The sequence below is a fragment of the Drosophila subpulchrella genome, chromosome 2L (assembly GCF_014743375.2).
Source record: "Drosophila subpulchrella strain 33 F10 #4 breed RU33 chromosome 2L, RU_Dsub_v1.1 Primary Assembly, whole genome shotgun sequence".
Lineage (NCBI taxonomy): Eukaryota > Metazoa > Arthropoda > Insecta > Diptera > Drosophilidae > Drosophila > Drosophila subpulchrella.
The window spans coordinates 3,248,606-3,266,589 of NC_050610.1; the positions used below are offsets into that span (position 1 = coordinate 3,248,606).

Consider the following 17,984-nt stretch of genomic DNA (forward strand, 5'->3'; position numbering starts at 1 on the left):
TCGACTCATTACAACTTCATTAAAATGTCTGGCCCTGCCCTCGTGCAAATGTTGCACACTCGGCAGAATTTTCGGCCCCAGGGAAAAGGGATTCTCGCACACATCCATGTGAGCACTTAATCGAATAGCAGGACCTCTTCGCCTATGTGAGTATCTGTGTGTGTGTAGGCGGCAGCTGCAGCTTAACGCAATCATTAAATTTTTATTGATGACCAGGGTTTTCGGAGTGACAAAGTTAATGGAATTCCAACCGATGGGCGAATGGCCAACTGGCGTGAAAATATTCAAAGTGACAAAGCGAAAGCAAAATCCGCCGCTAATTCTGATGGATAATTAATTTAGTATGACAGTGCACTTGGAAAAATAACGTCAGCAATGCAAATTTTCATTTATTCAAATTGTTTGTAAGGGGTTCAGGAATTTTCTTAAATTTAAGAACCCACAATATATGTTTTTACATATAAATAAAAAATTAAAATTCCTAAAAGAAGTATTATTTTTAAACAAGTTTTTAAAAACAACTGTGTTTATTGAAAAATTATAAATTATAGGTATATGTTTTTATGTTTTTTGTAAAAATTCCAAAATATAATATTATTTTCAGCTTACCATCTTTTTCTATGCCTCCCTCGCATTGGCATTAATGAATTCCACAGACCCATAATTAGATTGCTCTAAGGGGAAAATGGCCAACAGCGCGAAGCTGAAAAAATAAAATTTCTCGCACAAATAGATACTTAGACTTTGTCTGGTGGCTGAAATTATGCAAACGCTGCAAAAGCCAAGGCGATTAGCAAGTGAAAGAAGAACTGGAGTCCTCCATCCAGGACTCCCCACCGTCGTCCTTTGGGCTGCGTTAATGAGTGTCATTACCACGCCGGCCAGCAACATTTTTCGGTCTGACCCCAGCAGGATTCCTTCGCAACCAACCGCCCACCCGCCCACTCCTCATTAGCCAACTCAGCTTGTTTGGGTCAAGTTCTCTGGATATCTTTGTCAGAGTTGGCCAAGAGCCATTAGGGACACGACCTGGTGGACAGATTCAAATGCTCCATATGTTGGGCCGTCATAAATCCAAGATGCCCAGCATCAATCCATCAGTAGCCACTCGAGTCACACTTCATCTGCTGAATTCGGGGGAGGATGCTAATGACTAATGGGTGACAATCAGGGCGAAGATAAGGTCCTTTGGCCATAAGCTTATTGAGCCGTAACATAATATTTATAAGCTGCAAAAATATGCAAGTCAAGTGTGTGTGGGACTAGTCCTAGGAGGCACTTCAAGTCGAGATGTCCGGGGAACCGACTTAGGTATCCAACTGGGGGAGTCTCCTAAGTATAAACAGGCTCATCTCTTGAGCCGATCCCTCCTTCGGACACTCAATCTCGGGTTCTGTTTGTGTTTGGCCTAAGCTTTTAGTTCTCCATAATTTGATATTCATGCCCGTATGTGAATCCTGTTTATGCAGCGTTTAAATCTCTGCTTTGCCCTCCTAATCGACTTCTTTACCATTCTTCTTTTTGCAGGCGACGGGAAAAGGCGAAAAAAGGTAAGCCCTGGCCATTTGATGTCTATTGTGATCGAGTGAAAACCCCCTTCTCGGGGTCAACAAGGCAGACAAACAATTTGCATATTTATCACGGCCGATGAATGTTTCACTCTTTGGCCCCGACATGGGTATACATAAATACGCAGAATAAAATCATTTTTCAACGTCAATCTGCATTTGGCATTTGGCTGTGAGATTGGCCAGTTCATAAGTTATTCGCTGAAGCTGTAAGTTTAAATTTTGTTAGTGCCTGTAAAGACAATCACTGCAAATTTTATTATTAGAAATAACTTATAATGAGAAAAAAGTGCTCTTATTAATTGAACAAATTTTTTAAAATGAAATGGAAAATAATTTTGATACAATAATTTGACTTGGCCTTAAATCCAGCATATTTTATTATTGTAGAACTTTTGACAATAAAAGTTCAAATTTGCTTTACATTGAGTTATAGAGAGTCTACTCAGCATCGTCAAAAATTAAACATTTGTCATTTAAATGTTATAACATAAATATTGTATGATTTCCTTGATTTTGGAAATATTTTTTTGCTTCTAAAGAACTTCCGATTTTATTATATCTATGAATCAATACTTGGGCCTAGCAAAATTGATATTTCCTTTTTTTCTAAAGAATTCGCGGTTACATTTTTTAGAATTTATGTACGGTTAATACAAGCAAACATGTTGCAACGGTTCGTATTGGTACCTCTTGTTCTGAAGAATTCGCGGTTTAATTTTCTTGAAGAATTAATGTACTGCTTTGAATGGTCATAACTATCAAATGAGTTATTATAGCCCATAATAATTCCTTTTGTTTTGAAGAACTTTCAGTTAATTTTGTTAAAAAAAACAGTCCAATAAGAGTAAAGCTATGCCGATGCCTACCATTATAAGATGCTACGATGCTAATTTTGACAAATGGCTTTTGCATCACCGAGTAGTAATCGAGTATATTTTCAATTGGTCGTGCAGATCTCTTGCTTTTACAAAGTTTTGATTTGGTTTCTTTAATTTATTTAGTTATATAGCATATACTATGTATTTTAGATTATGTAAACCGAATACCCCCGTTCACGACCAAAGTATATATACCACTATTTCTAAAATACGTATTTCTGTAAACATCAGTCTACTTAGCTGCAAACCGCAAATTATGTGAGAGCATTGGTGCGTATTTGCCTTTGATAATTGAAAAAGTCGACACATTAACAATGTTGCGTGTGATTAATTGTTCCCGCTGTGTCAATATTTACCAAGGTCCCACGGAAAGCAGTCAATTATGATTTATGAGCCTGGGCAGGTGATAACAGGCTTTGCCCACCCAAAAGCGATTTCCGTTTCGGCAAACAGACATTGGCAAATTGACTCTGAAGTCGTAATTAACAAAGAATGTGCGCCGGGTCAAACAAAAGTGCAACAATGGCTGTCAACCCATTAATTGCATAATCACTCTCATTTAAGCCTACCAGAAGGTTTAAAAAGGTTTTAATTATTTAGTGGGCATTATTTTCCTTTTATTATTGGCTGTCACAACTGACAGCTCTATCGACGCGTATTTGTGCGTGGGAATTTCCTGTGAACTTAATTCCATTAATTACAATTCCAAACAGGATGGTGAAAATATCACTGCACTATTGTTGATATTATACCATTATTTATTATTAATTGGCCATAATTGCTGTGATTATATTTTGTAGGGCGAGGATAGCACGCTTTTAAAATATGTTTACTTGCTAAAAAAGTGATTTCAATTGTTTAGTATTATTTAAACATATTAATATGTTGAAGATTATTTTTAATGGTTAAATTATTTAAATGTCCCAAGCACTCAATCTGTATTATTGATTAAATATTTAAAAAAATACTAACTAAAGGCATTCATTTTTCCAGCACATTAAACTAGAGATTTTAGCATGAGCAGGGATTTTTCCTGTCCGCAAATTTATTAAAGCTGCAGCATTAAATAAAATAATTATTTCTGCATTAAACTTCAGTGCCTCACGGTTTAACGACACAATTCCCAGTTTAAAGCCGGCATAAAATGGCGGGCAGGAAGAAGGCGAAAGCCACTTAGTGGGCGTGGCCATAAAACGAAACCGACAGTGGCGGGAAAAGCCTGAAAAAGGGGAGGCGTTGGTGTCGACTTCTGGTTTTCCGCGCGCATCCGGGAATCCCCGCCCTTCTCGGTCGCTGGTGTTAATTTTGGGCGGCACCAGCGAAAGCTAAATAAGTTATGTCATTTCGGGCGCTTTTTATTTTACTCGGTTGCCATAGAAATTTAATAAAGCAGCCTCGAAAATTATTAGCATATTTAAAGGCCGCGAGCTCAGCATAAACATGAAAGTCAGGATCAAGCTGCGAGCTCAAGTTCTAGGCGATGCAGCTCATGTGGGGCGGCGAACCGGAGGAGCAGTTAATAAAATGAGGCGACCGAGAATTGTCCTAAGTTATGCACAGCCCCAGGCTCGAATGCCAAGGCAGGAGGTTTTCCTCCTGACCTGGCCATCTGTAAGCCATATGCAAGTCCTGCACTTTCCCCTCCTCAACGGGGAAGCGGATTAGCAATGGAAATGCGAACAAATTGAATTGATGAATGGGAAGTATCATCATTCACCCAGGAGCTAGCTAACCTAATTTAAATACACCACCTTATACTTCTCCAGCTGAGAGTGGTGCTTTATGGGATTGCGTTTTCATTTATAATGAGCAATATCACGGTCCTCTCAACTTCCCTTTCATTCGTCGAGCACTTTCATCTTGCGTGTAGAAAAGCGTTCTTTTCTTGAATTTATAAATATAGATTTATGTGGTACTCTTCGAGAATGAATCGGAAAAATTTTCACACTTTAATGAGTTATAACTGAGTATTATTTAGTTTAGTATATGGGTTTCCTGAAACAATTTAAAGGTTACTTCAAGTCTCGAGCCCTGAGAGATTTTCACTACATTTAAATTAATTTCCTTTGGCTTATTTGAATATTTATCCCATAATCATCAACCTTGGCCTGTTGTCAATTTCCTGCCTTTAGGCATATTCAAATAAAGTGTGATTACTTCAATTGCAAACTGATTTGCTCCTTAAGCTCCCAGTAAACAGTCTTATTTGCACAGAAGTGGTCTAGGAAGTTGCTGAGCAATATCGATGAAGCGAACTGAGGCGGCAGTCAGTGGCTGTCTTGGCATATTTGCCGAATCCGAAATCCATTAGCCATGCCGATTATTTATGGAGGCCGTTGGGAACTCTATAAATAGAAACTATCCTCGTTTGTCGGGTCAACTACCAGGACTTGACAGTGGGAATACAGGAGCAGGCTGCTCCGAGATAACGGACAACAGATGTTAATGCCTCGGTAGGCAAAGTGCGTTTTGGTGTTGGCCTTTTGTGTGCTATCTGTGGCTGGTTCCTCCGACCAATTTCCCATCTTCTGCTCCTTTCGGCCATCCATTGGATGTTTGTGGTCAGCCTGGGCAATTGTGTTGGCATTCGCAATGTGGCCGCAAAATTGCGTGGCCTGCCCGGTTTTTATGACGGGGCACGCAGGGGCTGGACTTGGTGTACCGCCAGGGGCATTATATCGAATTATGTTATAAATATGAAATATATTTGGGCATTCCCGGCAATACGTGTGAGCATGCTCACGCTCAGCCCGGGTCCTCTGGCCTTCTGGCTGTGGCCCCATGAAAAGTGCTGTCAATGGCATTTGCCGGGGCTTTTATGGTATTTTATGTGATGTCCGTGGCACGGAAAAGGGAATCCTTGTTGCATAATTAAGGCATTATCATTGCGCCCCCTGTCACATTCTGTCCGGCCGATGGCCGCGAACGACACTCATTTAAGCGACGCACATCCATGAATACCGAAAATGGGCACATCCAAATATTTAGTGTGACATTGACTGACATAAATTTTAATTTTATCAATTTTTGAAAATGTTCTCATGTACGTGCAGCTGTAAATTGCCTATCTGACCAACTAAAGTGAATATATATATAAATATTTAACATTTATATGATGATGATATGATATTTAATATATTTTTACTAATAATAATGTCTATCTACATATATTGTATACCGGACCACATTGCAGTTAAATGGAATTCGAATTTACTATTATTAAAAGCTTATGACCCGAAATGCGCAAATGTCCTTTGATACCTTTTGTGCTGGTGTGCCCATAAAGCACAATTTGGTTAAACGAGAATATATTATTGCACAGCAACATTCCCCAAACTATCTCTCAATTAAAATAGCAACAATTATCCCGCACGCTCCCCTATTGTTTAACTAAAATTTCATTACAGTATTTGCACAGTTAACCCTTGGAAACATTTGTAGTGTAGTAAGCCTTGTTATCCTCTTACGCCTGATAAATCCTCTTATGCTTGTAAATTAGTTATCGGGAACATTGTGCCATAAAAGTTATCGCCCAATGGTTTCTGCTTCCTGGAAATGTTGAACAATTTGCGGTTTCGCTGTAACTGCAAAAATAGCAAAAATAAAAGCCCATCAACCGCAGGAGTGCAGGAAAGGAATTTGTAAAACGAATCGACTTGCCAACGGTTGAACAAAATTATCGTTGCATAATTTCCGCTAATTTGTGCGTCCAATAACCCAAAAAGTGCGACAAATGTGGGCCAAACAGAATGCAGTCAACTCTTACCCCTGGAAAGTGGGTGCTTTCGGTGGGTTAGGGGGTTTTTGGGTGGCGAAGTCAATGCCACAAGCTGTGCGGGTCATTTGCTGGTTAATGCTGACCCCGCCTCCTCGGACCGGCCCTTTACATAATGAGCGCACAATAAGTGATCCATAAATGTTGTATTAATACTGTGGCACAATGACTTGGGTTTCAGGGCAGAGCTGGAGAAATACTACCGGGAATACATAACACATCCGGCCGGGGGACTTGTTATTTGTCGTTTGTCGCATTAATCAGCTCGCATAATAATAATGCCAGCCATTACTGCAAATCAATATTTGGATTGCATTGCATTACATCGAAATCCCAGAGCACAATTTCGAGCGGGCGGTCGGTGGGTGGGTGCACTCAACCGAGTCCGAGCCTCGAGGTTGATCCAAGTGGACACTCGAGAAACCAGACCGAGACCGAAACCGAGGAACGGTCTCGGGCCCAAAACCCCTGTCTCAGGCCCAGAGTTTTTCATGGCAGCCTCGACAACATTTTATGCCTGACCATGCTTTAGTTTTATTGATTTATTCCTCTTGCCTTGGTTCAAATACAAATTACAAGTGCCTGTTGCGGTCCACTTTTTTCCGCTTCTCTATTTCGGGGAAAACTATTTTGATGTACTTGCCGGGTGGATAAAAATGGAGAAAAAAAAATATAATCTGGGTCCTGCCCTCTGCTGCGTTGGCTCAACAAATGCTAAGTTCCGAATCTGCTGTGCTCCGGAAAAAGAACTTAAAGAGAACAGAACAAAAAGTTAATGGAGTCATTATAATAATCCCTGTTGTTTCTACAAAACTTTAGTAGTTAAAGAACGGGTTACACTCAGCCAGAATATTTAACCAAGAGCAAAACCAGTTTTCTTTGGGCTGTACAATACTAAATTACACATATAGAACATTTATATACATGTTATACTTTTAATTAACAGTCCACGTAGTGCCGAAATGCCCCACGAGATTGTAAGAAGGCGACTACTTTATATGCACGAAAAAATGGAAATCTACTCTGATGGTCCGATCGTAACGAGTGATACACCAATGTAAAAGCTTATATTTAAGGAAGTGTATTTATTTAGTCGAATGTATAATATTTTTTCGTCACAACATTTTAAGTCAGTAGTTTTGTTTGTTGAAGGTGCGATCGTCACGACCCTTTACCTCTTTAAGAAGGGTTTTTGTTTGATAATCCATCACCTAGATAAAAATAACACGTGAAATATAGTCTGTCCTAACACAATCATTAAAATATATATACTACTAGTATATCCTAAAGTTACAAATAATATCAGAAACTGGCAATATCAAAATTCTTAGAACAATTCAAATAAAATCAAAATTTTGAAAAATTCAAATATTTTATTAAGCTTTTTCGAAGAACATGCATTTATTTTTCATAGCCTCTTCCGCTTTTGTTTTTAGTGTTCCGGAGGTTGTGCAACATTTTGGCCACTTGTTATGTTGCATGTTGTCTTTTCGCATTATTTTTGGCCGGCTCAAGCTGGCATGGCAATTTGTCTTGCACATTTTTCGTGTTTTAGATTTGTTTTCCGCCTTTTTGCCTCTTGCGGGATTGTTTTGTTTTCGCTTTCGTTTTTCCGAGCTCTAATTGCTGCGGCTGTCGCTGTTGGGCTGCTGCTCTTGCCCCATTGTGGCAAATTATAAAAACACGAGGAGCGGCAGTAACAACGGCGAGGGGAGCTGCAACAACTGTGCTGTCGTCCTTGGCTGACCTTGCGCTTTGCGGGACTTGCGTGAAACGCTCATTATGCGCTGCCATGTGGGCGGCGGCGGGCGGAAAACGTCGAGTTGCGCTTGCATTTTAATGGTTGCAATCAAAATTTCAATGCATTGTTATGAGAAGCTCGAGAATGAAAAATGGACCAAGGCAAAGGGTCGGCAGTAATAACAAGCTGCTGAGGAACTTTCCGCCAAGCAGGGTAAAAATGTGTCTGGCCTACGCTGCGTATACTTAATCTCTAATTGGAAAGTTTACCGAAAATTATGGCCCTCTAAAAAAGAATTGTTGCAAGCATCACTTTTACGGCAGCAACAATGAAAAAGTTCGCCAAGCTGTAATTAGACCACGCCCCTTAATGGGATGGCCAAAAAAATGGGAAAGATGTAAAGTGAAATGGCCAGCCCATTCCACATCCGCCCTGTGGGCGTGAGCGAAATGATGAGACAAATGAACGAGAATTTAATAGTAAAGCCAAATAAAAGCTGAGCAACTCAAGTCAAGGACCAGGCAGCAGTTTAATTTCATCAGAAGACGGTGCTTCTTTGTTGTAAAAATGCTAGGGCAGATGTGTAAGCACATCAGCAAATGCCTGATGATAAAATAAAATGCCAAATGCGCTCACATTATTCAAATGTCATGATAGTCTAGTGGAATACACAAGCAGAGGAGGCAGAGCAGACAGCACAGCTTGAGACCGAGGAGACTCCACTCCACTCCACTCCATGTTTTCCCAACTCGTCCTGACTTGTGGCCAACATGCGAGACTTGATATCCAGCTAGATATATGGCCGGAGTCAACCACAATGTTTAAGACAACCGGGGGCAGTGGGCGGCGCTTCTCGGCAGCAGAAATTTGAACTATTGTTTAATTTGCCGTGAAATTTGCAATTTAAAAGACTCGGGAGTGGCTCACAGAGCAGCATTAAAAGCTATTAAGTGCAAGATAAAAAGTTTAATTTAAAACTTTGACAGAAAGGCTCTGTCATAACACGGAATATTTTAGGTTTAATTTTCAGATACTATTATATGAAGTTTGTCTTGTATGATTAACTAAGGGAACATTCTTCAATAAGCTGACTTAAATATTTTAGGCTTCTAGGAAATGGAAATTTGTAAGATGTAAAATAGTTGAAACAAATGAATTAGGGACTTAATTTGAAAAATAAAATAGTTAAGAAGTTATGTTAAAAGCTCTCCAAATGTATATATCTGAAAAACACCTCTGCACAAAACAAACTTTAAGACTTCTTAAATGATGAAGTATTTTAGCATGTGCTAAAAGCTATTTAGTGAAGCAATTAAGACTCGGAGTTCCCAATTAACAATTTTTAATGACCGTTTTTGAAGATTTCAGACCGATGCAATCTACTCAAATATTCACAGTCGTTCCTTTAATTATGGGTCACAAAACACTTGTCTCCCTCCACAACTTTTTCAATTAGAGCTGTGTATATCCTAGCAGGGACATTATATCCCAAAAAACAACCATCAGCATGTAAATGTACACTTAGCTGTGGCATCAGCTCAAATCTCGCTTATACGACCGCTCAATAAATGTTTTTATTTGAGCATTTTCGGGATTCGCAACCCAGGGTTTGCAGAGAGGTTTAAATCTGAGAAATGGAGAGAAGTGAGTGAGGGATTGGGATTGGGTCAAATCCTTTATGGCTGAGCTGAGGAAAACCCATTCCGATGATGTCTGCGCGCACTCAGCACGGAGCATTTGTTTTGTCTTCCACATGCGGAGTGCAGACTTCGGGTGACAAGGCATAAATAACTAAACACCTGCAGAATGTTAGGGAGACAAGGACTCCTTAACTTTTCCTGTTCTTTTTTGGGGTTTTTGGTTGGTATATATATGGTTTTGCTTGGCTGTCTTTGGTCGTTTGTCGTGTCTGCAGCGGCGTTATAAATTACACACAACATGTCTGCGTTACCCCAAACATTTGTCAATATATCCTCGTAGCCAGGACTTACCAAAACGATGCCTCAGATTTACCGCCAAATATTTTCGGGAAGAACTTGAAATTCCTATGGAGTAACTAAGGCGCCATCCTGCGGCAGACAGTGGAAAACGGAATCAGACAGTCCGTGAGCTTTTTGTGGTGAAAAGCTTTGGCAGCTAAGAGAAACTCTCTAGTGCGAGTCCTTCTAATCAGCTGTTGCAGGAGATAAGCAAACGTAGTTAATCAATAGAAAACTCAAGGCTATTCTGGGTGATAAGATGTGGGTGAAAAGAGAGTGCTTGAAATACATATGTTTTTATGCAAGCATATTATTTTAGTTACCCTCTTTTGGTTAAAAATAAATTTATTCGTATCCTTTAACCACAAATATTACTTACACATTTTTAAAAAATACATTGTGATAAAATTAAAAAGCTATGTTTATATAATAAAAAGGGTTAGTGTATTACTATACACTAAAAATAAAATAATTTTTTAACAATATTTCAATTTTGCTTAATGGGAAAGTAAAATATTTTATCTATCAAAAAACTTAGCTTTAAGAACGTCAATGCTATCAATAAATAAAACTACTCAATAATTTAAATCTTAATTCTTAGATTTTTCCAATATATAGATGGTTTTCATTTTATTTTTACTATCCTAATGTTTTGATTAAAGTGACGATCTTATTAATATGCAAAGACAAAATATTTGCGTTGGCCTTCCGACTGTTAGAACGTGTTTTCAGAAAAGTGAGCTAATATATCCAATATCCAAATACAGCCCAAAACTAGTTGTATGCTAGAAATATTTTCTATAATTAGCCAATTGTGTATTTTGGATGATAAACAAATCAGCCAAGGCCTTGTGGTTTCATTGCCATGCTCTCTTCCTAAACGGATTTCCTCTCTTAGGTTTTCCCCGAGCTTTTATCAGCGCTGAGGGACGCTCTTGCCGAGAGCTTCCGCTCTTGACTGGCCGCTCTTTCTCCGGAGGAGCCACAGCCAGCTGAAGGCAAGGACATGATTTGCAGCCAGTCAGTTGATTGGCAACACGTTTGCCGGAAGGTAATACGCCCCGCGAGCAACAGGAAGTGCCTCCAATCGCGACTTGCCACTTCCGAGTCGCGCTCGTAGTTGTCGTTCCTCGGCTGTTCGTCCTGGCCCAGTGTGTATGCATAGTTCGGGTGCCATCCAGTGAAGTTCCTGGCCAAAAGAAGTGATTCGAGTGGCAATTTTAATTACTCAGGAAATTGCTAAAAAAATACACATATATATTCGGGGAAAAAGGGGAAAAGTGCGCTAGAAGTGGTTTGGCTGCCAAGTCAACTTGTTGCTTTGAGCCCATTCAGAACCTGTTGCCCTTCTGGCTGAGATGGCTGCCCGTAAGGGTAGCCACAACAAATCGCTGGCTAACAGCAAATATTTGCACAGCAATTTGTTGGCTCTGTCCTGCCCAAACCCCGATAAATTAACTGTCTAATGCTCGACTGGACTAGGACTAGAAGGTCCCAGCAATTAGGGCTCAAGGACAACTGAATTTTTGCATTAAACACATTTTAAATGAACAATTATGTAGCCCAAAGAGGGATAAACCGTGGCACCTCCCAAGGACACCTGATCCTCGTCCTAACTCCTGCTGTGTGCCAAACAATAACAAAAGCGGATTAACACTTAACTCGACGGCCATGATATGACCCGTCGACCTGAAACAACTGAAAAACTCCCCTCCGAAATCCGCTGGCGTTGGCTTGACCCGGGACCCTTTTGCTCAGTCAATCTAACAGGGGTTAGGAACCCTTTTCAGGTGATGGGCGGACTTTTCCGGGGCGTGTGATTCGTGGAAATAAAACTCCAAAATTACACTAGGCAACACGGAACGAGTGTTGAAACAATACAGGAAAACTAAACCAATTTGCATAGGTCCTTGATCGCACTTAGCCAAAACAAGCCGCCCAACGTTTTTGATTAATTTTCATTAGAAGTTCAAAAGTTGCTGCCGTCTGGCTTTTGTTGCCCAGTGCAGGGAAGTGAGCAGCCAATTGTTGTCCTTAAGCCGCAAAATTTACCCAAAGTTTATATTTGCAGGCCCTTTATTTTTATTCATGTCCGCACACACAAATGTACGCACATATTTTTGGACCCGGCCTGAACAATTTGCCTTTGTCCATTGCGGGTTATTCTTCATTTTTTATTTTTTCAGCTTGGTAGCTTGGTATGGTTTATCTGCTTTTCCGGCAGTTTCCTTTTCAGTTTCAACGCGAGAATGTTTCCAACTGAGTTGATTATACTCGGCGCAAATCAAAGGATGATGCCAACAGCCGCCCTTTGTATCCCTACATCCTGGAATCCTTAAATTTTCAGCATTCTCTTTAGTTTGAGCTGGCTGCCGCTCCGTTTTTTGTGCGCTCTTTGTTCGATATATATACATAGCTCAGTCTTTTATCTGCGGCGGGTTTTCCTCGTGCCGTGACCTTGTGAGCGGGGTTGGGTTTTCGCGGGGGGCTGGGACCGTGTGTCCACGGGGGCTTGGATATTTGCGACCTAAATATTTCAGAATTAATTTACCAAATTAAAGCCGGTCTGCTTATCCAAGCCACTGAGCATCGCAATTTATCTGCAAACATGGCCGCACACACCCATACACACGGCACACTCGCACACTCACACCCGCACACACATAAGCACGCACACCTATGCATGACGAACGCCCAAAGGTATTAATTAGTATGGCCCAGCGAACAAAAAATTAAGTGAAAGCGCTGGAAAGCAGACAACTAGAACTGGCCATACACGCCAAGAAAATAAGTATTAAGTTATCCATTTTAGTAGAAATAAAAAAGATATTTCGGTAGAATTATACGTCTGCCCACAATCTGCCATTTAATTCTTTAGAAGAATGCAGAAAAAGTACACCAAAATAAAATGTTGATAAAATTGACCAGTGCAGATAGTTTAGTAACTATTCAACATTGTGCTTTACTATTTTAAATGGTTGTATATGTTTTTTTGTTTACTATTTAATAGTTAATCCACTATAAGCATAGTTCCGTTTACGTGATGTGTGTATTTTGTTATTGCAATAGTATGTAGTTATTTAACAATCAAATATAGTTATCCTAACGTAAAATGTTCCCCAGAAATGGTCCAATAACTTTACAATTTTTTTTGCAATGTGTTGTTTTGAACCACTTGTTTATAACTCCCAACTGGGTCTAGCGAGCCGTAAACCTAGACTTCCAAGCCAAACTCTGAAAAGTTAAGACTTTACTTGAAACTTATATTCCCTAAAGTCTTTAACATACTTCCACACTAGCTGGAAGTAACTTTTAAAAAGGGCAGTTTGAAAATTACCTTTTATATTTTTCTTATAAATGAGCATGCTTTATATATAGGTATATATTTACTGTATACAAATTTAAATAGGTAATTAACTTCTATTCATGGGTTGGGCTCGGCCCATTCTACCCTTTCTTATAGTTACTTAACTATTTTTTATGGTAACCCTTACGTAAGAGTAACTATTTGATGGGTAAAATTTAAAATTCGATGTGGGGACTGTTTTACTATTATGTCGGTCAGTTTTACCAATCTATTTTTTTGTGTGTAGGCATCAGCTGATGAAAAGTTAACGTTTACGTATAATGCCGAAAATCGATTAAGGGTTTTCAATATCAACATATTTTTTCACATTTGAAATGTATGCCCATTTTTTTTTGTGTACTAAAATATAACATTAAACCCACGGCCATGAAAATCCATAATCCAAGTCTCATAGTCTTTTTTTTGCCAGAACTGAGGCATTGAGTCCATCTTTAGGGTGTTGACACGACGTAAAAGAAGACAGACGAATGATACCGATAATAAAACCAGGGTGTCTATATAGCGCAGTAATACTACCATTTTTTCCACATTTCCCCAGGTAAATGAATGAGCAACAAAAATATTGATGCAATTGAAGGCAGTCACACAAAGCCATGAAATCGGATTAGGAAGTTGAGTGGTTTTTTATGGGGATTATGATTTGTGCGCTGCTGAAAGTTTAACCGCCGTTCGCCGATTAAAATCCTTTTGAACGGCGCTTAAGTGTAGAGAATTATTCCGGCACTCTGTCATTAACAACGCACATTTCATGGATAGTGACCCATCTGCGCAAGAATTTATTTTTACAGCCATTGTTTGTCCCTGGTTTTTTGTTTGTGGTATTTGATGTGGCAATTCCCGGCGCCTTTTCCGCAGCGCGATAAGCGGGAAAACAGCAAAACCTCTAATGTATACATTTGAATGCCATTATCACAAAACGCTGGCTGATAGGCGGAGGGCGGGAGCCGGTGGCAATTTAGCCGCAGAAAGCCAGCCACTCATTGTCTGGTGGTTTTGCCTGTTTTCCCCATTTGGCCTGTGTGTATCTAGGCCTGTGTGTGCGGCGCTGGATGTGATTATTTCCAAGCAATTTACTTTAACTCGTCGCATTTTAGAGGGCCAGAAATATGCCAGAGACAGCGGCAAAGTCATCAACTCAATGCCAAAGTACCGGCAATTCCCCCGGAACCCCTCACCCCACTTAACCCCTCTCGGCATCCGGTTAACCTGTGCCACGCCCACCAAAACGTTGGTTCAGCCTGGGTAATTCCCTTTTTATTGACTGCAATCATCATCTCCATCATCATTATCATCAACATCATCGTTGCCGCTTTGCTTGCTTTTCGGTGGCATTCGACACATGTTTGTATGTGGACAGTAATTTTCCAGGACTTTGCTTTTCGCACACTCACAGATGTAATTGCAGTTTTGCTTTAATTTTCGGTGAAAGCAAATTGAAACTGCAAACTACACAACGACTAGAAAATGGGGTTCGCCGATAAATGGATACAGATCTGTTGTCGGTACGCCCAAACATCCACATATCCATACAGAGATACAAATTGCTGAATTGCGGTTCCGGTAAAATATTTTCGAAATTTAAATTAACTTTCGTAATGAGACATTCGGACGTTTTTTATTGCTCAATTAAATGTTTCAAATTGAAATTGGGTTTTGCCGGAATGCCTGCGGCGACTCCACAAATATTTCCTGCTGTGAAAACAGAAATGACAATTTAACAAATGCACACAAAATCTGATTTCCGAGGGAAAAATATTTCTTAAAAAGTCAAGAAAAGGGTTGAAAGGTTAAGGAGTCAATACTTTTGCTAAAAAGTAATGTTCGAGAACTCGTAGAGGAAATTCCCAGTTTGTAAAAGTTTACTGTCGAACGTGATGTTCGCGTGCAGTCCTTGCCCAGGGCAAACGAGTTTTTGTTTGGTTTTCAGTTTCCAAACGTTAATTGCAACAAATTGGCTTGGTCAGGGTCAGATCACCCGTATAACACATTTTTTTTCGGATATGCAGGTGGCTAATTAAAACCCGTACCTTTGTTCAGTGCCCGGCAAAATGAGTGTTATCAAGTGACCTGCGATAGAGACAAAACCACCTAGCAAAAAAAGGAAACGCGACGCGCGAGTGCAAAATGTCCAATTTGAATCTTTCGAATGCGCCACGCCGCCTGGCCCCCGGGACGGCCACACCTGTTACGGGCAGAGGTCCTGTTCCTGTTCCTGTGCCAGGACCCACTCCGGGCGCACCTGCTCCAGTGCCCGCGGTGCTCACGGCCCGGCTGACCTCGGACAACACGGTGGCCAGCGGGGTGGCCAGCCAGCAGCAGTTGCTGCAGCACCAGGTGTCGCCGGAGCGTCAGCCACCCACTTCCTGTCCGGACTCACCCATCCGCCGGGTGTCGTCGAGCTTAAAAAATTCAGCGCTGGACTTCGCCTCGCGGTTCTTCAACAAGTGCAAAGCGGCCACATTTACGGTGGATGGTGCCACCTACACAATCGGTAAGTTGAAGTATTTGGACTAAAAAATTACAAAATCACTTTTAAATGTGTCCAAAAGTATGCTATGAAAAATAGAACATCTCCTCCAGCACTTATTTTTGAAACTTATGGATATAGGACGCATTGCTGCATACTTTTGGGTACCTTGACAAGTATCAAATTGGAGGATAAAACAGGTCTGTCTTCATGTGATAAATAATATGAAACTTTTTAGTGACAGTCAGATTTTAAGAGACTTTTTCCATGACCGAGAATGGAATATAAAATGTGACAAATTTGGATGCAATATCCTAACTAAACCTTTCCATTTTCCGGTGTGCATCAAAGGTGGAATAACAAAAGCAATTACGAGGTCAACAAGTGTCTGTAATGAGTGAGAAAGCATGCTCAGAAAATGTGTTATTTCGGCATTTCTCCCTTTGTTTTATATGCAACCCCCATTTCGCCCCCTCTTCTCATCTGACATTGTGTGCAAGGTCATCGATTGGCATTGGCCAGGTGTTTCCTTCGCTCTCGTGCGATTTTGTTTTCGCTTTCCTTATCGATTTGCAACCACCGTGACAGTAAAATTGGTAATTCAATGTGTTCACATTGCCGGTGACGTGTCTTCGTCTTGTGAGTCTTTGTCTGGGGAAAGATTGATTGCACTTTAATAAGCTGGTTAAAGCCGCTCGCATGAGCAGCTTAGAAATTTTCACGGGTAAAATTGTGTATTTAAATATTAAAAATGCAACCAAACAGTTTTGAATGGATCTCTGGGGTCTTATTTGTATTTATTTTCAAAAAAATATTGTTTACCCTTTACGCAATGTTATGGTGCTCTTGAAGTAACTTGATTCCACCTTAAAGACATATACAGTATAAATAAAAAAAAAAACAAAATTGCCATAGTCGAGGGCTCGACCATCCTATACCTGTTACTTTGTTATAAAAATCAATAAGTTTTGACGAGGTGAATTTTATGCAAGTATTTCAGTTCCTACTTCCAATTTTGAGGCGTTGGCGTGCCAATCTATAATTCTAATTAGGAATTAACAGGGTCGAAATACTTACACTCTACACACAAGAAAAATACGCATAAGGTCGATTGGATATTCGCAACAAAAATATATTAAGTATCATAAAAAGAGAAAAGCCAGTGAGATAACGCCTAAAATTACACTAGTTAAGAGCAAAAATCCGGATGGCGATCATATCAAATGGATATAAAACTGATTTTCGTTTGATCATCATTTGATTTTCAGAACCTTTTGTTTCTCAACTATTTATAAAATAAAGCTGTTTTTATGTTTCTATTATATATTTGATAAATATAAAATAAATAAATAGACTTACAGGCAAAGAACATTTTCAGGGCCTCCAATGAAGTTATTTTCCTACTTTCGCTCCAAGAACAATACGTGATGGCAAATATTGATTGAGCGTATGCCTTCGCAGCCATTTCTTATTCAATTAAATTCGATGCTTTACCCGGGCAGACGTGTGTTGGCATGGCAATTGTCGCCGAAATTGGAAACTCACGTGCCGAGGTGTTAAGTGTGTCTTACAGGCCCATCCTGTGCCCCACTTTTCCCCAGTGAGATGCCAAAAAGATAACTCTGATACGGCACGCAACTTTCAATCCAGCCAAGTCCCAGGAGGTGAATTCGTAAACAGATTTAGCTGACTGAGGATTTTTCTTGCTTTTTGTAGGAGTGTGCGTGGGTGTTACGTCCCGAAAATCCTCGCAAAATCATCGGCTATATGCAAATCGTTTGATATCGAACTTTCGGCTCTGCGTTGCCAAGTGGATTTTAAAGAGCGAGCAGACATTAATATTTTTTTAATTGAGGCGTCCATGACGCGATAATGAAATGTATCTGGCTCGATGCATCGGTATCGACGACACACATTCCACTTAGCAGTTTTTAATGATGCCAGGCTGGTGTTATTTATGGTCAGACAATCAGGGCAACTCTCAAAGGAAATTGCAAAGAGAAATGTCGTTGATTACAATGCCTCAGCTATGTGCCATCAATTAAAACTTGAAAATGGAGGGGGGTGTGCAAGGGACTCGGGTGCATCCTTTGCCATTTCCACAGGGCGTAATGCAATTAAAAGTGTCACCAGCAGGAGAGCCAAAGAAAATTGAAGGAATTCCCAAGTCCGGCCGACTTGGCAACATGTGCGTCACTCTCCAGGA

At 40.2% G+C, this 17,984-nt stretch overlaps 1 protein-coding gene across 5 annotated transcripts in view; it reads left to right on the forward strand.

The window, feature by feature from the left end:
- The first annotated feature begins 1,535 nt into the window (after window positions 1-1,535).
- LOC119548732 (calcium/calmodulin-dependent 3',5'-cyclic nucleotide phosphodiesterase 1) overlaps window positions 1,536-17,984 on the forward strand; it is a 114,601-nt gene continuing 98,152 nt past the window's right edge. Inside the window, exon 1 of one of the 5 annotated variants that reach the window (XM_037856244.1) lies at window positions 1,536-1,550. Coding sequence is in view for 4 of the 5 variants with exons in the window: in XM_037856245.1 (XP_037712173.1) it covers window positions 15,436-15,802 (367 nt within the window). In the remaining variant the exon portion in view is untranslated. Of the gene's footprint in view, window positions 1,551-15,369; window positions 15,803-17,984 lie in introns of those variants that run through there. The other 4 variants (XM_037856245.1, XM_037856238.1, XM_037856242.1 and 1 more) reach the window with 4 other exon arrangements.